A 19,327-nucleotide genomic window follows, 5' to 3' on the forward strand; every position below is an offset into this window, starting at 1 on the left:
TGAAGGGGTAATTGAGCCTATCACAGACAAGTCACAGTGGCCAATTGTTAATAAAGGTTTCAAGCTGCTACCTCCAATTGTGAAGAGAGGCATAGGGAGGCAGAGGAAGAATAGAATTCCTTCATGTCTTGAGAAGGGCAAGGTGAAGAAGCACCGCAAATGCAAAAGATGCAAGGAACTGGGACATATAGAGAAGACGTGTCCTCTGAATGGAACTAAGAAAAGGTAATATAATTCTTTTAACCAATTTGAACTTTGAAATTAATCTACCAATAAATCTCCTTTTCTGTGATAGGAAGAGGAAGCCGAGGCAGACCACCACAAGGAAAGAAAGAAAGAAGAACACTGAGGAGGCCACTGAGGTTACCAGTAATCAGACACCAACAAGGATAAGATCTGATGTGCTGGCTAGTTTAGCCAACAGTCCAGGACCTGTTACCAGGAGGTAACATTTTCTTCAACTATCTCAGTTACTTTCAAAAACTTATATAGCTTCTTACCTTGATATTTTCTTGCTATCTTGATATTTTCCTTGCTATCTTGCAGGCAGCTGGCCCTTGTTGATTCTGGGACAGCAAGCAAGGCACTTCCAGCTAGCTTGGCCAACAGTCCAGGACCTGTTACTAGGAGGTAACATCCGCTTCAATTGTCTTAGTTACTTTCAGAAACCCAAGTCATTGATAATTCCTTGATATTTTCTTCCTATCTTGCAGGCAGCTGGTTCTTAGCTCCCAGACGCCAGCTGCTTCTGAGACAGCAAGCAAGGCACTTCCAGCTAGCAAGAAACTCACTCCAAGGAAAGTTGCCAAAAAGAAGGCCTGATTTAGTTGTTGATGTATTCTGGGATGTAACATTTTGGCAGACATGTAACATATTTTGTTGAACCTTATGTACTGATGAACCTGGAGGGATCAAACCTGTCTCAGTCAGTGATGTAAACCTATTTTGTGGGACCTAAGAACCAGCTGATGATGTACTGATTTAGTTGTTCGATTAATGTCAGTTACCATCAATTTCTGATAATTTTGGGTGATTTCTGCTCAAGTTTAGAAAACATACATAGCACACATAGTTCACTTCATTTCATTTCAGTTACAGAGTTCATTTCACAAGTTCACACAAGCTACTCAGGTTCAGAAACTCTGAAACAATAGCTCACTTCATTTCGGTTACTAGAATGCATACAAAGACATGAGTACAACTCCTACATACCACAGACACCAACACATTCCCTCATTGCCGCTGGATGACATACAAACACACAAGCAGAATCACTATGAAAACATACATAGCACACATCATAATCAGCATAACCTTCCCAAGGGTAACTACTTGCTCCACGCCATTGCCGATGTTGTTCGCCTTCTTCACTCCCTCCAGCTGCTCCTTCACCGACTGAAGCTCACTCTTCAATTCGGTTGTAGCTTCCACTAGCTCGGGAATGACATCTCCAATCGAGGGGGAATCAACACCCACCAACCCTTCATCCACTAACAGCTGTTCGTAGCCATCTCTCCACTCCCAGAAAGTGCACCCTGGATTCTACAAACCACAAAAAACCACACAAATCGGCAACGAAATTTAAACAAAATGGCAACAAATCAAACCACAGCTTACCTGTTGTCGGTTCCTCGGGCACTTGAAGAAGACCTTCCCATTGTTCTCCGGGGTCTTGGCCGTGAGCTCAATGACCCCCTCCTCATTGCATCTAGGGCACATGATTAGCGGCAAGCCAGTGACACGGCCGCGGCCACCTCCCTTCGCGCTACTCCTTGTGGCCGAAGCGGATCCCGATCGTGCCCTAGACCTTGCGACGCACTCAGACATGGTCGCGACCCGAGAGGGGGGAGGCAAAGGGGGGAAATTTCTAATCGGAGAAGGAGATCTGGGCTCCCACATTGGATTTGTACTGTGCTCCCCTTCGTTGCACATCAGAGGGCATTTATGTCCCAAAATTACATGTTGGCCGGCTCCCACTCAAATAAAATTAGATTAGCACTATAATCTGCAAACAGTGGCAAATCAAGAAGCCAAAAAGATGAATTGGTGGCAGTTTAAAGGAGTCCAATTCGTGGAGGGTAAATAGGTGAGCGTCAACTTCTGGAGTGGCAAATGCTGAAATCCCCCCATATTTAAAGGGCTGCATGTCTTAGCCGTACAAGATTAGGATTCCTAATTCAAACTGAATAAGACTTACATATATGATTTGGCTACGCTTTTTGATCCCCAAACTTTCTATAACTATCATATCTTTCCTATTCAACCACATAAATTTCCATATATCTACCCGAATATCCTTTATTGCAGTTCGGCCTTCTTGGATTCGACTACATACTCGACTCGAACATTTGCTTGCGTACTACCTTCTCGGTCTGACTACCTACTTAGAGACCCATTTCTTGATGTATCCATGTGCTCGAATCCGACTAGTTCTTCCACCTATTCAAGACCAACTACTGAAATTCATCGTGTTCGGAGATCACCGTGGTTGGTGGTCGTCTAGTCATTGTCGCTGGTCGCGATCGTTGGTCATGGTCACTGGCCGTGGTCACTGTGTTGGTGATATTCCTTAGAGGCGATCGTATATGCAGATTGGATCTGCAAGTGGATTTTAATATGATTAAAGACCCATTAAGGTTTAGAGTAATGATGTGCTTCAATGTGATTAAAGGTCCGTTAGTGACTTCTATATAAACAGAGGAGGTGCGTAGCATTTCTGATGGGGGAAAAAGTGATCACCAAAGGCAAGGTTAGGGTTAGGAGACCGAGAACAACCATCTCATGAACGGAGGTGAAATGGGCGCTTCGCAGTGGCTCCTGATCTCAACATTTGCCTTCCTCCTACCCTTCGGCGACCTCCTGCTGTGCGCGTGGTGCTAGCACACTGATGTATAGTGTTTCATCCTTGTACATGTGGATACCGTAGAGGCGTTGCTGCTATTGAGGCGTTGATATCCTCGGTATGAAGATCGTGACACTGTTGCTCAGAGCTGGTCATGCTCGGATCTAGTCGTGCTCAAAGCTGGTCATGCTCGGAGCTAATCTTGCTCGGAACTACTCGGAGGTGGTTAAGGAGCATGACGCACCTGCTCGGAGGTGGTCGAGAAACGCGATGCTCCTGCTTGGAACTGGTCAGAGAGCTCCTCCTCCATAGTGACACACACAAAGTTGGATCGGTCTACTCCAACTCTTCTTATGTTGCGCTATGCGTCTAGTGGTAACGATCTATGATCTCCTACTAACATGATTTCCTAGGTGAATACGGTAGAATTTTTTGTTTTATGCTAACATAGCATCTTCATTCCCCAACAGTGGTATCAAAGGCTACATTAGTTTATTATCTGGATCGGTCACATATAGATGATATGTGGTAGTAATAGATTAGACCTATTGTTGTTCTTGTGATCGGTTCATATGATGGATCAGTTGTTGCACGGTTTTTTGTGATTAGGGTCGGATGAGGTGTGAATAGATGGAATTGTATGACCAAAAAAATAGCTCGCTCTCCCACCTGGCCACGCATGTGACTTGCCCCTACCAGCTAGAATCACCATTGGCGCTAACAGTGTGCGTCGCTACATGGCTACAAGAACAGTAGATCAAGGTTGTGTGTTGTTGTTGTTTCCAGAAAACCTCACACGATGATCAATATGATTGACCTAGTGAAAATTTAGGCATTGCGAATAACTCAAAATTAGTTTGATATGATCAATCTAATGAGATTATCATAGCGATTTCACAGATACAATCTATGTATTTTCGAGAGGTTTAACTTGTTTTTGCAGAGTGTACATGCATAGATTGTTGGAATAACATGTTCATATTGTGACTTTAGAATTTGATTCTATGCTTAATTTGTTTTTGCATAGAATGATGTTACTGGTATGGCCTTATTATGTATGTAATGCATGTATGTAATTTTTGTGGCATGTGTGTCATGGTTAATTGCAGTATAAGGCCATCATGTTATTATATAACGGCATGCATGTTGACAAGTGATACTTTAATTTCTCATGTAATTCATTGCTAGCTATTAAGTGTATTAGTCTAGTACATAATCATGGAGACTTGAAGCATGATGACACAGAGGATAGAGACCGTGGCGATGGAGATCACCATGTGAAGGGACCATACTATGTCACTGTTAATATGATTACCTATGATGTTTATTTATGTTCCTGTATATTATTTTATTCATGTTTTCTATGAGATGAATATGTTTAGATGATAAAATAGATTCCCTCAGAAAAATTAAGAGTAATTGATGCCCTTCCAATAGCTGCACCTACATAGGTTTTGATCATTATTTGGTAGGTTTGCCAAAGCAGGGTACCATCTTTTATCTGAACCAGATAGGGTGGATGTCGGACATCCATATGCATAGTGTTGGTTTACTTAACAAAGCTATCAAAACGGTTTTGGGCTTTGGGACATGGAGTTGGGCACCAGGGCATTGGATGCCACCCAACAAACTATTGGAAGCTTTCCTAACCAAACAAAGAAGGGGCCTTCGGCCCACTGGAATGGTCCGAAGGCTAGGTGAGAGACCTTCGCTGGATGGGGAACTGTGTATTGTAATTAATGTCACCCGTCTTTTCGGTTACAGTGCCTCCCTATTTATAGGCCGTACCGAACCACTCTCTGTTACCATGTACAATAATACCCCTGTAACTGCCACATTCCCAGTATATTCGAGGGCAATGCGGTATTATTCCATACCGCATCTGTCCTATTTACAATTATGCCATTTTGAGTCCTTGGTTACCAGCTTCAGTTTTTCCTTGGCCGTGTTCCCAAAGTTCTATGGACGATGGCACCTTCGAAGCACACTCGGTCATCTTCCTCAGTGCTCCATGCGATGGTGTTCGCCATGCCTCCGAAGGCTAGCTGAATGCTTCACCTGCAATGACCCCCTCGTGAAGCCCAATGGAGATCTTCGGTCAACTTCCGAAGGCCCGTCTATGGCTTCATCGAAACCGACATCCGGATGCACTTTGGTGGCACCGAGCACCCACAAAGTACCTTCGCCATGTCTAAAGGGTTCCTACAACATGTGAGACCCATAACGATTGTAGACTGTTAGTAAACAGTGGTCGAAGAGGCCTTTGACCCTCCTCGAAGGGGGGGGGCGTTGTGAGACCATCCCCCAACACAAACAAGAGTCATATATGACATAATTAGTAAGGTCTTGCTTACCTATGTCACTAAGTTTCTAGCAGTGATGCCAAAGCTCACTAGAACATAGTTGAATATGGATCTTGACCCACTATATGTCGTTAGAGGGAGACATTTTCAAAACATATAATGAGAATATTGTCGAATATCTAACTATGGGGTATATACGTATAAGAAATACACCATATATGGACAGGGTACACCACGTGCATACTTAACAACTCCGGATATTATGGAACTGAATCTCGGTACCTAATACAAGAAATCTAGAAGGTGTATACTAGGAAGGCCTCGATTGGTTACCTAACTCGAGTATGACTAGTATCTCAGCTAGATCTGTCTGCTTTGTCTTGGTGGACAAGATGAAGGACTCCCTATCTATTACAACTGAATAGGAGGTGATACATCAACCCTATATAAGGCGAGGACCCAGATCCCCGGAGGGGGACGAGGAGGACAACTCAAGGCATACACATCTTGATGCGAGCACCAAGATCATAGGAGATATTCGGCGACTTCATCTCTAGTTTAGTTTAGATCTGATCTACTTATTTAATAGGTCAAGCTTCATTTCTTGTACCCAAGGGAATACATATGCATCTACATCCATACAAGACGTAGGGTGTTACTCCAATCGGAGGCTCGAACCTGTCTACATCGTGTCTTCCGTTTCTTACTCGATCCCTAAACGACGAAGGCAACCCCATTATTTACGGACACATTGTCGAGAACGAATCTTCGACAGCTGGAATGCCAGGTAGGGGCCTTATTCCGCTCTTCAGCATTGATTATGTCTCGAGTGCACGTCTGCACCGGAATCTCCGATGCTGGCTTCTACGACCACTTTGAGCCAGTGGAGGATGGGCTTTACGTGCCCCTGACACAACCCTTCATCGACAAATTGCAGGAGGTCAGGTGCCTCCTGGCCTTCAACGACGACTCCCGGTGAGCATGCCCCCACCAGCAATGATCCCAAAATCGAGGAACGAACTCCCTCAGGATAGCCATCACGTGGCTTCATCAGCTCGACAGCAGCCAAGCCTCGACAGTGATATTTTCAGTACTCCAGAGGCTAATATCTAGGGAGCTCATCTGATTCTAAGATCCCTATCTGAGTTGGATCCAATTAATCCCTTAACCCCTATGGTTAACTAGGTTAAGACTTTACTTGATGCAGCTCAGATCCAAGCTGCTTGAGTAAACAATCCTAGCGAATCTAGGCACCACAACCGACAAGGTGCTGGTTTAAGGAGCCATGGACACGAACGCTCTTGAGTGGAGGGGTCGCAAGCAGGAAGCTCGGGAGGCTGACCTCAAGTACAACCTTGCAAGTCAAACTGCAACTGCCCCCTCCACAGATGTAAGAATAAGGAAGACTTAAGAAATCACATTCCTCATGATTGGCACAATCTATGGAGAGTTATAGACAACTGTCATGAAGATCGTCGTGAGGATGATCAACATTACAACGAACATAGATCTCTAGGACAGAACGGTCGATGTGACCCCCCCCCCCCTCGTTCGAAGGAACATGTGTGTTAGTCTGCCCCTGTCTCCTCCGAAAGAATTCAACGAAGGTTGTGAAGCTTTCGTACATGAGCTTCGATCGATAGGGTGGCCTGAGAAGTTCAAAGTGGGCTCGATCCAGGAGTATGATGGGAAGCTCAACCCTAATGAGTGGTTACAAATCTATACCACTATTATTTGAGCAGCCGGCGGTGACAACAGGGTGATGGCCAATTATCTATTAACCGCCCCCGATGGACCTGCAAGGCCAAAGCATCTGCGTGTACCATTTCTATATCATTGTCTACCCATTGAATTAAAAATTAATGCAAAGTAGAGAAAACATAACCATTTTCATGAATCCAATCCCATCTAAGAATAACACTATAAATATCTTGCATCTCGACGATGAAGAATACAGTGGATAATGTCTTGCTTCCAATGGTAAGTTCCATAGAAATAACTCACTTGGTCTCATTAGAATCACCCGTGAACCTATTGAGCACCAAGTTAGTCTTTATTAATTCATCATCATTTCTGCCAAGCTTCTTAAAATTTGAGTATTAGATCAAATTAACCGCAGCCCCACCATCAACAAGCATTCTTGAAATCGGCTTCCCATTGATATGGCCCTTCACATATAATGGTTTCAAGTGCTGGTCCGTCTCTTTGGCTTCTCAAAAATAGATTCTCTTGGCCCCAAATCCAATTGAGCCGCTTCACCCTCATCTATAGTACAAAACTCCGAAGGTAACATAAAAGCCATATTGATATCCACACCTTCGGCCGGTGAAGCATCATTAGTTGATACTGGTGAATCACCATAATTGAGCAGCTCTTCATCTTCCTTGTCATCTTGTATAGGCGTGGGCATCGGTGCAGAAGCTGGCATAAGAGCTGATATTTTTACCATTGTAGTATCTTGTTTTGGCCTTCATATTTTCTTCATGGGTTGCATTGGTTTAACTTCATTGAAAGTAGCATCTCACAAACTTCCAGCTTGCTGCTCCATCAATTCTTGCTTGCACAGCCACTGCAACCTCCTCTTCTTTGTATGGGACAAGCCTGCGGGACATCATCTCAGCTACATGTATTTAGAAAGTTGCTTGCTGCGGCTCGCTTCATCATCATTAGCCTTTGGAGTAACTTGGACGGTAGTATGTACATGTTTAATTTTGACCAGATTATCACCAAAGACAATCAGTCCCTTGTCAAGTTCTTTAGCAACCACTTTCATTGAACCAATCTCAATAATATCAATCATAGTGGTCCTTATTTTATCAACATTAGAATCTAGATTTTCAGTAGAGACTTCACCCTCCTTGACTCGGTATACCTTCTTCATAGCTTTGGTATTTTTTACATCACTAGACCAATTTATGCCCCCCCCCCAATCGGTCATGGACAGGACATGATATTCTATCAAACACTAGCCTCCGTGGTGTTATCCATCTTAGATGAAAAAGAGAAAATTGCATGGGAGGAGGAGGCATCCACATACCGTCATACCCTCACGTTGGGCAAGGAGGAAATAGCATAGGAGGAAGTGCCCATAGCAATGGCGCTGATTGCCCAATTGGCGGGTAAATGGCAGTAGCACATTCTTCTTGTTGTTGATGATGATCATGCACTCCCTGCCTTGAAGGTGATCCTGGCCGCTTAAACCCACTCGGTCAGCTCATATGTGTTTGGACAGCCTTGTCTTTCTCATATTTAGACAAAAGCTGCTTGAAGGTGGGCTTGGTCTTCTCAACCTTGTCATGTCTCCTTGCCTCATTAACCTTCCACTTGCAAACTTCCAGGCTTTTTGGTCTGATCATTCTTGTCCTAGCATTGTGATTATGCCCCCTGGTAGCTGAAGTGTGAACCACAATCTCTATTGATTCTTTACCTTCAAGAGTTTCCTCAAGTAATATTTCTCTTACCAAGCTTTTGTTTTCCCCCAAAGGCATAGATCTTTCCTTGACAACGATTATATTCTCCCCTTTAGTTGATTTGGCTTGATTTGGCCGAATTAGGATGCTCTTTTCTTGGAAATCGACCATTTTAACCGGGAATGACTATTTGTCTATTTGCATCTCTGCAAATTTCAATTATCCTTCATTAAAGGCCGATTAAATCTGTTGATAAAAAAATATTGCAATCGTTAGTTGCATGAGAATAAAAATTGTGTCATTTGCAATAAGCTCGCCTCTTTAACTCATCTGGTGATGGAACTACATGGCCATAGGGCAACTTAATTTATTTTTCTTGTAGCAAGTAATAAAAAATTCGATCACACTTTGCTACATCAAAAGTAAATTTAATTTATTTTCTTTGGAGGCATTGGCTTAAGAGCAAAGCAAACGAATAGTTTGGACTTAGAGGACTAGGCCCATTCGGCCACACACGCATCAACATCGTCATCATTTGAATTTTTAGATTCATACTCAATCATATGAACATTAGGACGATCAACTCTTATTTTGTCATTTTAATTCTTATTCGTGCCAGAGCTCTTTGTAAGACTTGACTAATATCTTGAAAATCATAACCCTCTAGCTTTTCCTTAAGATAAGACAATATAAACCCAAATAAGCCAATTCAGCCAAGTCTTTTTTAGACAGTGTGAAATTTAAACATTGGTTCTTTGTATCTCTAAATCTCCTAATATAATCGGCAATGGGTACATTGTATTTTTGCTTAATCGATGTTAAGTGTGAAAGTCTCAATTCAGTATCAGCACTATAAAAATACTCATGAAACTTTTTTTCTAATTGAGACCACACATACACAGAATTAGGAGCAAGAGATGTAAACTATGTAAAAGCAGTTCCAGATAATGAACTAGGTGCATTCCACATGTATGTCGGGATCAGTTTCATCATACATGCGGTGACATTATCAGTGATATATAGTTCTATATCGAACAAAAATAACTTTATTGAAATAAATACTAGAGTTTACAAGATAGCGGTAGAAGAACACAAGAGGACTCCTATGGATCATCTGGGCACACCACAAGCAATTGATTGGGTGCAACGCGACTCGAAACGCTCAATCTTCATCGTAGTCTTCAGGTTCCTTGACTTCCGTGTAGTCTTCTCTAACTAAGCATCATTTATAATAGAAAATAGCAAAGGTGATTACATGAAATACTCAACACGTGTGAGAAAGTATGATATGAAGGCTTAAACAAGAAAAGCGTAACTCATGGTTTACAGCATCTATGCCAACCTAACCTAAGACTCAAGGAAAGAAGCAAAGTAACCTATTTACTAAATGTGAAACTCTAGCACCAAGACAAAACAACTCATCGGATTACATCTGACTACCAAACTCACCAGGTAATCCCATTACCTGGCTATCAACACCAACCTTCCCAGAACCCAGATGCCTGCTAATCAAGAAGAAGTTTAGGCCACTCTTGACCGTGAGCATAGTTGATCGATCAGTTTTACACTCTGCAGAGTTTGTCCAGCTTTCCCCACGTGTCGTGATTTCATCACCCGCATTATCAATGATAGTCTCCATGTTGTGATGCTGGCCAAGCATCTACACACTGTTGTGCCACCAGGAAATCACTACAAGGCCTTTACAAAGCTCTCGCTGATCCATAGCACTAAGGTTTCACTGCTAATAGATAATTCTATTATTGCAGAAGCCCCCTCTTGTACCACTCAACAGTCCACTGGTGCCTACAAAATCAGTAGGGTGGCTAATTAATTGGCCAGGTCGAACCCATATTGGCCTTGTGGTTGGATGCAGTTTAGCCGAGTTACATGCTTCAAGAACCAGTCATTAGGATCCCACATAGGTACATACATATTCCAACTGTGTAGCATAACACATACGCCTTCTCGCAACATCCTCAAACCAACCATCCTATTAGGATTCCTAAACTCCATGTTGCTACAAAGATTACCCAAACCAGTTTGTGTTGCATAGTCCATTAATCAAGTTATTAGACAAACCCAACCCTTAACCATCACAGCAAACTAAGCAAGTCTACCCTTGACACAGACTCCAATACAGGCGACAAGGATAATCATGGAAAATCTAGTAAACCCTAACAATAGGTTTCATATTGACCAACATGCATGAAAGATAAAAGAAAGACAAAGTATAATAGGTTCAATGTGGTCACGTACACTTGCCTGACGGGCGCTCAGTGATCTTCGTAAACTTAGTCCTGGCATATCTCGAAGCCCCGACCTTGTAGCTAATTGAATCTCGAACTGTTGCTCTTGGAGATCCTCGTATTGCTTCGGAACATAGTCATCTACTCGCAAGAATAACTGATAAAAGAGAAAACACAAACAACTAATAACAATACATCAAACACAGGCATAACATAATAAAAACTATATGGTTGGATAGGATATGATTTTAGAATAAATTAGGCACAAGAACTGCTCAAATCAGAGTTTAGAAGGAGGAGAATAGGTTTTCAAAAGATTAAATTAGGGTTAAAAAGGAAAAGGAGACAGAATATTCCCTAGGAATACCCTCGATGAATTTATGAAATTATTTTCCAAAGGAAAACCCTATCTATGGTGATGGCATGACATCAGCAGGGAAAAGAATGAAGGACTGGGTGCATGCAATGATGATGTGGTGATGGCACGTCAGGAACTAGGGTTTTACCGAAAAAGAATATCCGATTAGATTTGGTATGTGAGATCCTATACAATTTTATCAATATTATTTTAATATTTGAATTCATACCATGTGCACAATGGCATGTGAGCTCTACATGTCGAAGTCATGTGATATGCATCCAACTACTAAAATAATACTATCTAGAATTATATAGTACTATGTGATCAATTAACAATTGGACATGAACAAAGATGATTCGTTGGAAACTTGCCAAATTTAGATGTATTTACAAAGTGGCATTAGAATTTGGATGAAATTTGCTGAATTGGACACAAGACAAATTTGTGTTTACGGAACAAGATTTGAATAGATAACTTGTATTTGAATTGAATTGATTGGAATTCGTACAGGAAGAACCAAGCGATGGAAATTAGGGTTCGTATGAAATGATAAAAAGATTAACAGATCGGTTGTTGAATGGGACCAAAAAGCTAAAATATTGTCTAATATATTGAATCCATAATTTGCTATGCAATGACATGGGGCCCACATGTCATTGTATGCAAATGTGAATTAATTGTTAAATAATATCTTAATTGTACAGGGGCCTAACTGTCAAATCCAAATAAAAGAACTAGATTGATCAGATTTCACATCACAAGGATGGTGCATCGAATATTGGAATCATATGAAATGATAGAAAGATCAGATCAATTGACATGTGGGGCCATTCAACTTAAAACATTATTTTAGTACTATAAATCCATGTGTTTGATGTTACCATGACATGTGAGGTCCATATATGTGCATGTTAGCCCTTCACATGGACGTAGACCCACATGTCATTGAAATCAAATATGAATTATATCATTAACGATAATATTTAGATTGTGTAGGCCTAAACTCCCAACTTAGATGGGTGCAAGGAGCATCGCTAATGGTGGCATGGTATGGACGAAATTTACTCGAACAATATTTGAATCGACAAGTTGCAAACCGACTATCTTAGCAACGGAATTATCCCTATTCTATAGGGTCTAACATGTAAGAATTCTAAATAGGAATTAAAGAAATAATAAAGGAAGAAACAGAAGGGGTTTTCTACAAATTTTACCAAGAGGGAGGGGGATCAGAAAGAGCTCGAAGAGGAGGGAGATGGCTGGCAGTGGCTCTCGGTGTTGCTGAGACAGAGGACTTGGGGCAGTGAGGAGTGATGTAGACAGGGTCGCTGCTTGTTGTGAGCCTGTGGCCATGCACGCCCTCAGTTGCGATGCATGGAGGCATGCGCACTTACGAGGGAAAAATGGCGGTAGTGCACAGGTGATTAGCGAGGCCATGGCTCTAGTGGTCGGGGACGGCAGGGAGGAGACGCCTCGACACTACATCGCCTTGGTGAAGCCAAAGGTGGCCTCAGCTTGGTCGAAGGAGTGCGGGGAAGGGGCAATGGTGAGGTACGGTCATCGACCATGGAGCTAGCCACGGCGGTGCTATGTTGGACGAGGGCGAAGGCAAGGTCACAGACCGGTTCCTGGTGGCGGCGTGGTCCTTTGGGTGTGAAGGCACGGTGCGAGGGTCACCGGAGGCAATGATTGAATGTGGGCGACGCTTCGCCGGAGTTGAAGAAGAAGACCGCAGTGGCACCGATTTTGGGCATGAGAAGCAAGGGAGAGTGGTGGAAAGGGGCATCGAACCGAGTGACGAGGCCAAGAGTGGGTTTTATAGGCATAGGGAGAGGTGGAGAGGCTTGGCCGCAAAGAGAAAACGACCGGTCAGAGTTAAGGTCGTCGGTTTTAGAATTGATTGGGGAGGGAGAAAAGGATTGGATGAGGGAGAGGGAGAGCGGGGCGCACAGCAGTGGGAGGGGACAGGGATGGGCTCCCGTCCAGGGTGGCTCAGCTAGCGCGCGGTTGTGGGATACGCTGGAAATCGCAACAGCGGCGGAGTTGTTGTGCGCGTGGGGGCTAACCATTGAAAGAAGGGAGAGAGAGAGAGATGGACAGGTGGAGCCAGGGTGGCAGTGAGAGAAAGAGGAGAGGCCTGCACACGCGAGGTGTTGGGCTCGACCAGAGAAGAGAGGCGGGGCACGTGTTGGGTCGACGAGTGGGAGAGTGGGCCAAGGCCCATGAACAGAGGGTCACACAGGGTGAATGTGTCGAGCGACTGGGCCATGTCCCAATGGAGAGAGGGAGGGAGCGAGAGCAGCAAGGGAGAGATGGGCCAGGCCCATGTGGGAAGGGAGAGAGAGCCCCAGAGAGAGGGTGAGGGAGTTGGGTTGGGCTAGGATTTTGATGGGTTTTTAGGCTGGGCTGAGGTTAGGGTTTAGGCCTAGACTAGGTTTTAGGTATTTAAGGATTTTAGGATATTAGATAATAGGGATAAAAGGAATATCAGGATAATTAATGAAATAAAAAAATAGTAGGGATTTTTGGAATGAAAGAAAAAGAGAAATAATATAGGGAAAAGAACACTTTTGGGAAAATATTGGAAAGAAAGAAAAGGAATTTTTCGAGGGACTTTCAAGGAAGAGAAAATAATAGACTTTCTAGGAAATTTGGGAGAGAGGAAAAAGGGTTAATCCAACCAGGAAATTCCTTAACCTATTCTAATATTTTATAAATACATTTTTCATCACAGAAAATAAATTCTTTTAAACTCTAAAAAGAATTTTTAGAAAAGCTTTCAAAATTCAATTAAAAAATGTTATCTATTATTTTAAAATGCTCACAACCCAAAATTGGAATTTTAGGGTGTGAGAGTTAGCTATTGGCTCAAGTTGTGATGTGGGTAAATTCGGTGCATAGGAAGTAATATGAGGTGGTGTAGTGAAATATTCTACAGGTGTCGGTCCATAAGGGATACCTGACCCTTGGGGTGGTATAGACGGAGCACTATATTATATGGTTTGGTAATATGGTGTGTGCACAATAGGATAACCTTTGGCTCTATAAGCTAGAGCCGAAGTTGAAGCATGGTGCTTAACATATGGTGTTTGATACGGGTTTGGTGTTACATCAGTTCTAATAGCATGAGAAGTGGCATATTTAGGTGCAACACTACCCATATAATCTCGGCCATCATGAGGGTTATTCAAGTAAGCATAAGACACACTAGGTAATGTCTTGATAGCTGAAGGAATTGAAGCACTAGCATTACTATTAAAAGGTTTCTTCAAACTTTGTTCCTCATGTATTTGTAAAACTAAAGGCCGAATCTTACTAACCAACGTGTCCTCAACCATCTTTTGAACACTATTAGCCATAGTTGCACCAACGGATTAATCGATCATATTGGCAACGTCCTCTTGAGAGAGAGAATTGAGCACTTACATTGGTTAATACCTTAGAGTGCTTGTTGGTAGGTGGTAGAGAATCATCCTTCTTGAATACGCCTTGCCGAGTCTTTACGTAGCGCAAGAGCAACTGCTGCCGATATTGCTCCAAGTCGACCTTGATTGCCAGACGTGCTTCTTCTGGCAACTCTTCGTAGGAGTTGCCAGAAGAAGCACATCGAGGCTCCTCTTGTCACAGTGAAGGGCCGTCTTTTGGTTTCCCAAAATGGTGATGCCTCCCTTGGGACCACAGATCTTGATTGCCTAATATGCATAGTGGGTGACGGCCATGAATTGGACCAACACTGTTCACCCTAGGATAGAGTTGTCAGGAGTCCCGAAGTCCACCACGTTGAACAGGACCCTCTAGGTCTTAAAGTTATTCGGCAAGCCAAAAGTGACGGGCAGTTCGATCTGTCATAATGCCTTGGTCGAAGAGCCAAGGGTGATCCCAAAGAAGGGATGAGATGGTTTCAACACACTCCTCAGGATTTGCAAGGCATCTAGCACGTCGATGGAGAGGAGGTTGATGGAGCTCCCCCATCAACTAGTACGCATCCCATGCCGACATTGTGCATTGTGGGCTCGACCACGACAGGGTAACATCTGGGGCACTTGACGCATACAGGGTGGTCCACCTAGCTAAATGTGAGGGGTAGCTCCGACCACTTTAATCGCGGACTCAGACCCGGCATAGTCGTGCATACCTCGCGGACCACCGATTTGTATTCCCTATTTGAGGAATACGTCATGGCACCCCCAAAGATATGGTGGACCATGTACTCAGCCTGCTAGAAACCCAAAGCTTACTAGTCGAGGTTGGCCCCGCCTTCACCATCGTCATTGCGCCCAGGTTTTGCGACCCCCAAGCTCTTTGTCGATGATGCCTCGCGCAACCTTGCATTTGGTCAGGTCATGTGCATCAGTGCGATGGATCGGGTAGTAGCCACTGCCCTTCTTCCATCCTTCTTCGCGAAGCGTTAGCGTGGTTGGTCGGTTTGCACGACCGCCATGATGTCGGGTGGCCTGGCCTTGCACTTATTCTTTCTTTTTTCTTCCAACTAGTCCCTTTGGAAGAGGCGGGCTGCCCAGGGGTTGGCTGCTACTTCACGCCGGTCTAGTGCTCTTGGGCCTTGGTAGCCTGCACGCACTTGTTTGTGAGCTCAAAGAGCTCGGTAATGCTCCGGACCTCCTTGGTGGCTAGTTTTTTACCATCTTCTAGTCTTTGACCCCCCCCCCTCCTGAACGCGATGACTACAGACTCGCATGTGATCTTTGGAATGGTATTCTGGCATTCAGTGAAACGCCAGATGTAATCTCACAGCGACTAGCCCTATCGTTGCCTAACCTAGTACATGTCATCCTCGACCCTTGGTCGAGCATAGGTTCCCTGAAAGTTAGTGAAGAATTGGTCGCATAAATCCTCCCAGGAATGAACTAACTTGCAGAGGAGGTTCATGAGCCATGACCGAGATGAACCGGTCATGGAGGTCAGGAAATAGTTTGCCATGGCCTTCTCGTTGCCTCCCGCGGCCTACACTATGGTGGTGTAAATCTGCAAGAACTCCTCAGGGTTGGTCAAACCCTCATATTTTTTTGGCTAGGATCGGCACAAACTTGTTCAGCCAACGCACCTCTCGTAGCCAGGCAGAGAAAGTGTTTCCCCTTCCCATAACTAGGAACCACTCGTCGATGGGTAGTTTCACATGACTGGGGGGAGAGAGGATGGTCACGCGACCCTAGCAAGGGGATGGAGGAGTCTGATGTCTCCTTGCAAGGGGAAGACGAGTGACAGTGCTGCTTGTCCTTTTCCTGCTCTCACCGGGCGCGATCCCCCTATTTTCGGGTGGCCGTCTGGCCCCGGATTACATTGTGGATGTTGTGTTGGTGAAGCGAGTCGCGCAGGTCAGTGGGTGGACTGTCCCAACATGGTGGGAGTCTCCTCATACTCACTGTTATTGAGGGAGCCTGGGTTCCCTCCTGGCGCGGAGTCCACTGTGAACCCTGCCAACCACCACCTCGACCACTCCTTATGGTGGATGGTGTGACGGCTGCCATGGTCTAGCGCTGGGCGGTCTCTACCAAGAGGGTGAGATTGCGCAGCCTTGGCGCTATTGGTGAACTCTCTGGAACTGCCACCAGTGGGTGTCTAAGAAGTACCCGCGCAGTCTGTAGGTTCTGGACGGGGGTCAAGGCCTTGTAGTTGAGCCGTTGACCGCGGAGCGGTGAGACATCATGAGGGGGGAAACCCTCGATGCTCATGTTCCGCATGCAGTGTGACGGCCTTGAAGACACCGATGGGTCTCCACCTCAGGCAGCGCTCCTCCGAGTGGCGTTGCATTTGCTGGGACAATATAGGACAACCTCAATGCCTGGCGCCAAGCTGGTTTCCCTCTTGGCCTATAGTCTAGGCTCACCTCCATTTCCCATGACACGAGCGTCTTTGTTACCGCCTGTTGCATGGGCCGTCGTGCAAACTTCACGTTCAGTCTCCAAATCCTCTGACTCTGTCTTGGTGTCCCATGCTTGGAGCACACCGGGCACGTCTGGATTGTACCCCATGACGAAAACCTCGCGACGGACGAGATCCTCGAAACAGGACTCTATGGTCATCGTAGATCCAGACATAGGTAGTCCAACCATGGTTCTAAAGCTTGAAGAAACACAAAAAAAAACACCCCCTACCTGGCATGCCAACTATCAGAGGATAATCCATGATAATGAATCTGGGGTATACCGATCGATGGGCGTGTTGATCAATGTTTTTTGAGGTTGGATCTAATGGACTCAAGAACATGATGATTTTATCCATGTTCAAGGCTCCCGTGGGATCATAGCCCTACGTCATGTGTATTTTCTTATGAATTGGATGAACTTGTTATAGAATGTGTGTTTTTGATATCCTACAAGTCAGGTCCTCCCACCTTTATATAACAGGAGAAAAGGTGCACATAAAAATAGACTGTGTCAAACTCTGTGACAGACCTATACCTAACGAATCCAACTACTCCTAGCTCATCATGATGAAGGATAGGCATTCACGCCCTTCTCTGGTCATCCTGTATGCCCTGTCCCATCACCAAATGTCATCACACTCGTCTGCGAGGCCATCCACGACCTTGCTCACCGAAAGGGAGTGCCTGGGGAAGGAAAAAACACTTGAGTGGGTGGCATTAAATGCGATTTAACTGGTTAGGTGAATACCTGCCCTGGCTGGTCGCAGGGTTTTGTCTTCGACCAGGGGGCTGGTTGCAAGAGCCCTATCCTGGTCGCAAGGTGAGGCCATGGTCTTAAGGGTATTCACCCGCCGGTTGACACGTGACAACATGTGGCCCGCCTGGTGGGGCACCCCCTTACCTATTATACCGACATGAAGCTTCTTCGAATCATGTCTATCTTCTTGAGAAGCCATTTCTACAAGGGGAGGACAGTTAAATGATAAGTCGGCTAGGAGGATAGAACATATTCGATGAGTGTTTCCCTGTCGGCCAGAGAGAAGAAGTTCCCTTGCCACCCTGGGAGCATGTAGCCAATTTTGTCAATGAGCAGTTGGACGTCAACTCTTCTCACCCGTCTGGTGTGTAGGGGAGACCTAAGTATTTGCATAGTAAAGAGCTGACCTTTCCGGGGGAACCTTCTAGAATTTGAGCCATAGGAAGCTATTTTACTGAGGTTTGTGACTAGGCATGAGCAGTCAGCAAAGGCCTTTAGAATTGTTTGTAGCACGAGTAGTTCTTCTCTATATGGGTTGGCAAAAAATGTTGCGTCGTCTGCATACAGGGAGCATCTAAATTTTGCCGAACATGGAAGGATGGGCTTGAGGATGCCTTGTTGCGCAGCCAAGGAGATCATTCTCTGCAAGGGGTCAATTGCAAGAATGAATAGCATTGGTGATAGCATATCACCCTGGCGAAGCCCTTTTGCATGCTTGAAATCTAGGCCCGGCAGTCCATTTAGTAACACTTGTGATGATGTGGTTGCGAGGATGGCCGAAACTCAATCCCTCCATCTCTGCTCGAAACCAAGGTTTTCCATTACCTCTAGGAGGTACAGCCAGCTCATTGAGTCGAATGCTTTAGAGATGTCCAATTTAATGAATAGTGCATGATGCTTACTCTTGTGCTGACATCGGACGACACCCTGAACGTAGATGAAGTTTATCATGGATACTTTTCTTCTTGATGAAAGCACTATGTCCTTTCGGGATAAGATCGTCCAGGAACGGCGCTAGTTTGTTGGCCAGCAGCTTTGTGATTATCTTCGAGAGGCTGCAAATCAAACTTAGCCTATAATCTGACACGAATTGTGCATCGGGTTTCTTGGGCAGTAAAATGATGTTGGCTTGTCTGATCGCAGCCTTGAGAAATCGTTGGTAGCATCAACGAGATCTTCCTTAATCGTTTGCTAGCAGTGCTTGAAAAGCAAGCCGATGTAGCCATCCAGGCCGGGCGCCTTTTCTGGATGCATAGACTTGATTGTGTCCCATATCTCTTGTTCATCGAACGGGATTTCGAGACATGAGTTCCCTCGGGTGATATCCAAGATCGCCCAATTAAGACGCACTCTTAAAATTTCTCAATCACGTTTCTTACCCCCACATTGTTCAAATGGGTACTCAAATGATTTCCGCACTGCAAACAATTCATAAACAATCCTAATGTTCTCATCGGACCATTCGGCCATCTGTGCATATACTTTCGAAGTTTAACATACAGCTAAGGCACAAACATCAGGCAA

At 44.5% G+C, this 19,327-nt stretch overlaps 2 protein-coding genes across 2 annotated transcripts; one reads left to right on the top strand and one right to left on the bottom strand.

Moving 5' to 3' along the window:
* On the top strand, positions 1 to 879 carry LOC133920592 (uncharacterized). Its single transcript, XM_062365195.1, has 3 exons — positions 1 to 445; positions 547 to 630; positions 714 to 879. Exons 1-3 carry the CDS (start codon positions 210 to 212, stop codon positions 820 to 822), a joined length of 429 nt encoding a protein of 142 aa, XP_062221179.1. The 5' UTR covers positions 1 to 209; the 3' UTR covers positions 823 to 879.
* A 264-nt stretch (positions 880 to 1,143) lies between these two features.
* On the bottom strand, positions 1,144 to 2,132 carry LOC133920593 (uncharacterized). The gene is made up of 2 exons (XM_062365197.1): positions 1,618 to 2,132; positions 1,144 to 1,542 (listed from the first exon to the last, which is right to left on the bottom strand). Exons 1-2 carry the CDS (start codon positions 1,930 to 1,932, stop codon positions 1,234 to 1,236), a joined length of 624 nt encoding a protein of 207 aa, XP_062221181.1. The 5' UTR covers positions 1,933 to 2,132; the 3' UTR covers positions 1,144 to 1,233.
* Between the last annotated feature and the right edge of the window lie 17,195 nt (positions 2,133 to 19,327).

The sequence above is a fragment of the Phragmites australis genome, chromosome 6 (genome assembly GCF_958298935.1).
Source record: "Phragmites australis chromosome 6, lpPhrAust1.1, whole genome shotgun sequence".
Lineage (NCBI taxonomy): Eukaryota > Viridiplantae > Streptophyta > Magnoliopsida > Poales > Poaceae > Phragmites > Phragmites australis.

Excerpts from the sequence above, each read along its gene's own strand:
- LOC133920592 (XM_062365195.1), top strand. The coding sequence starts at position 210 with ATGGAACTAAGAAAAGGTAATATAATTCTTTTAACCAATTTGAACTTT. Across the intron at positions 446-546 it reads CCAGGACCTGTTACCAGGAG|GCAGCTGGCCCTTGTTGATT; the intron begins GTAACATTTTCT and ends GCTATCTTGCAG. Across the intron at positions 631-713 it reads CCAGGACCTGTTACTAGGAG|GCAGCTGGTTCTTAGCTCCC; the intron begins GTAACATCCGCT and ends CCTATCTTGCAG.
- LOC133920593 (XM_062365197.1), bottom strand. The coding sequence starts at position 1,932 with ATGTGCAACGAAGGGGAGCACAGTACAAATCCAATGTGGGAGCCCAGA. Across the intron at positions 1,543-1,617 it reads GCCCGAGGAACCGACAACAG|AATCCAGGGTGCACTTTCTG; the intron begins GTAAGCTGTGGT and ends TGTGGTTTGTAG.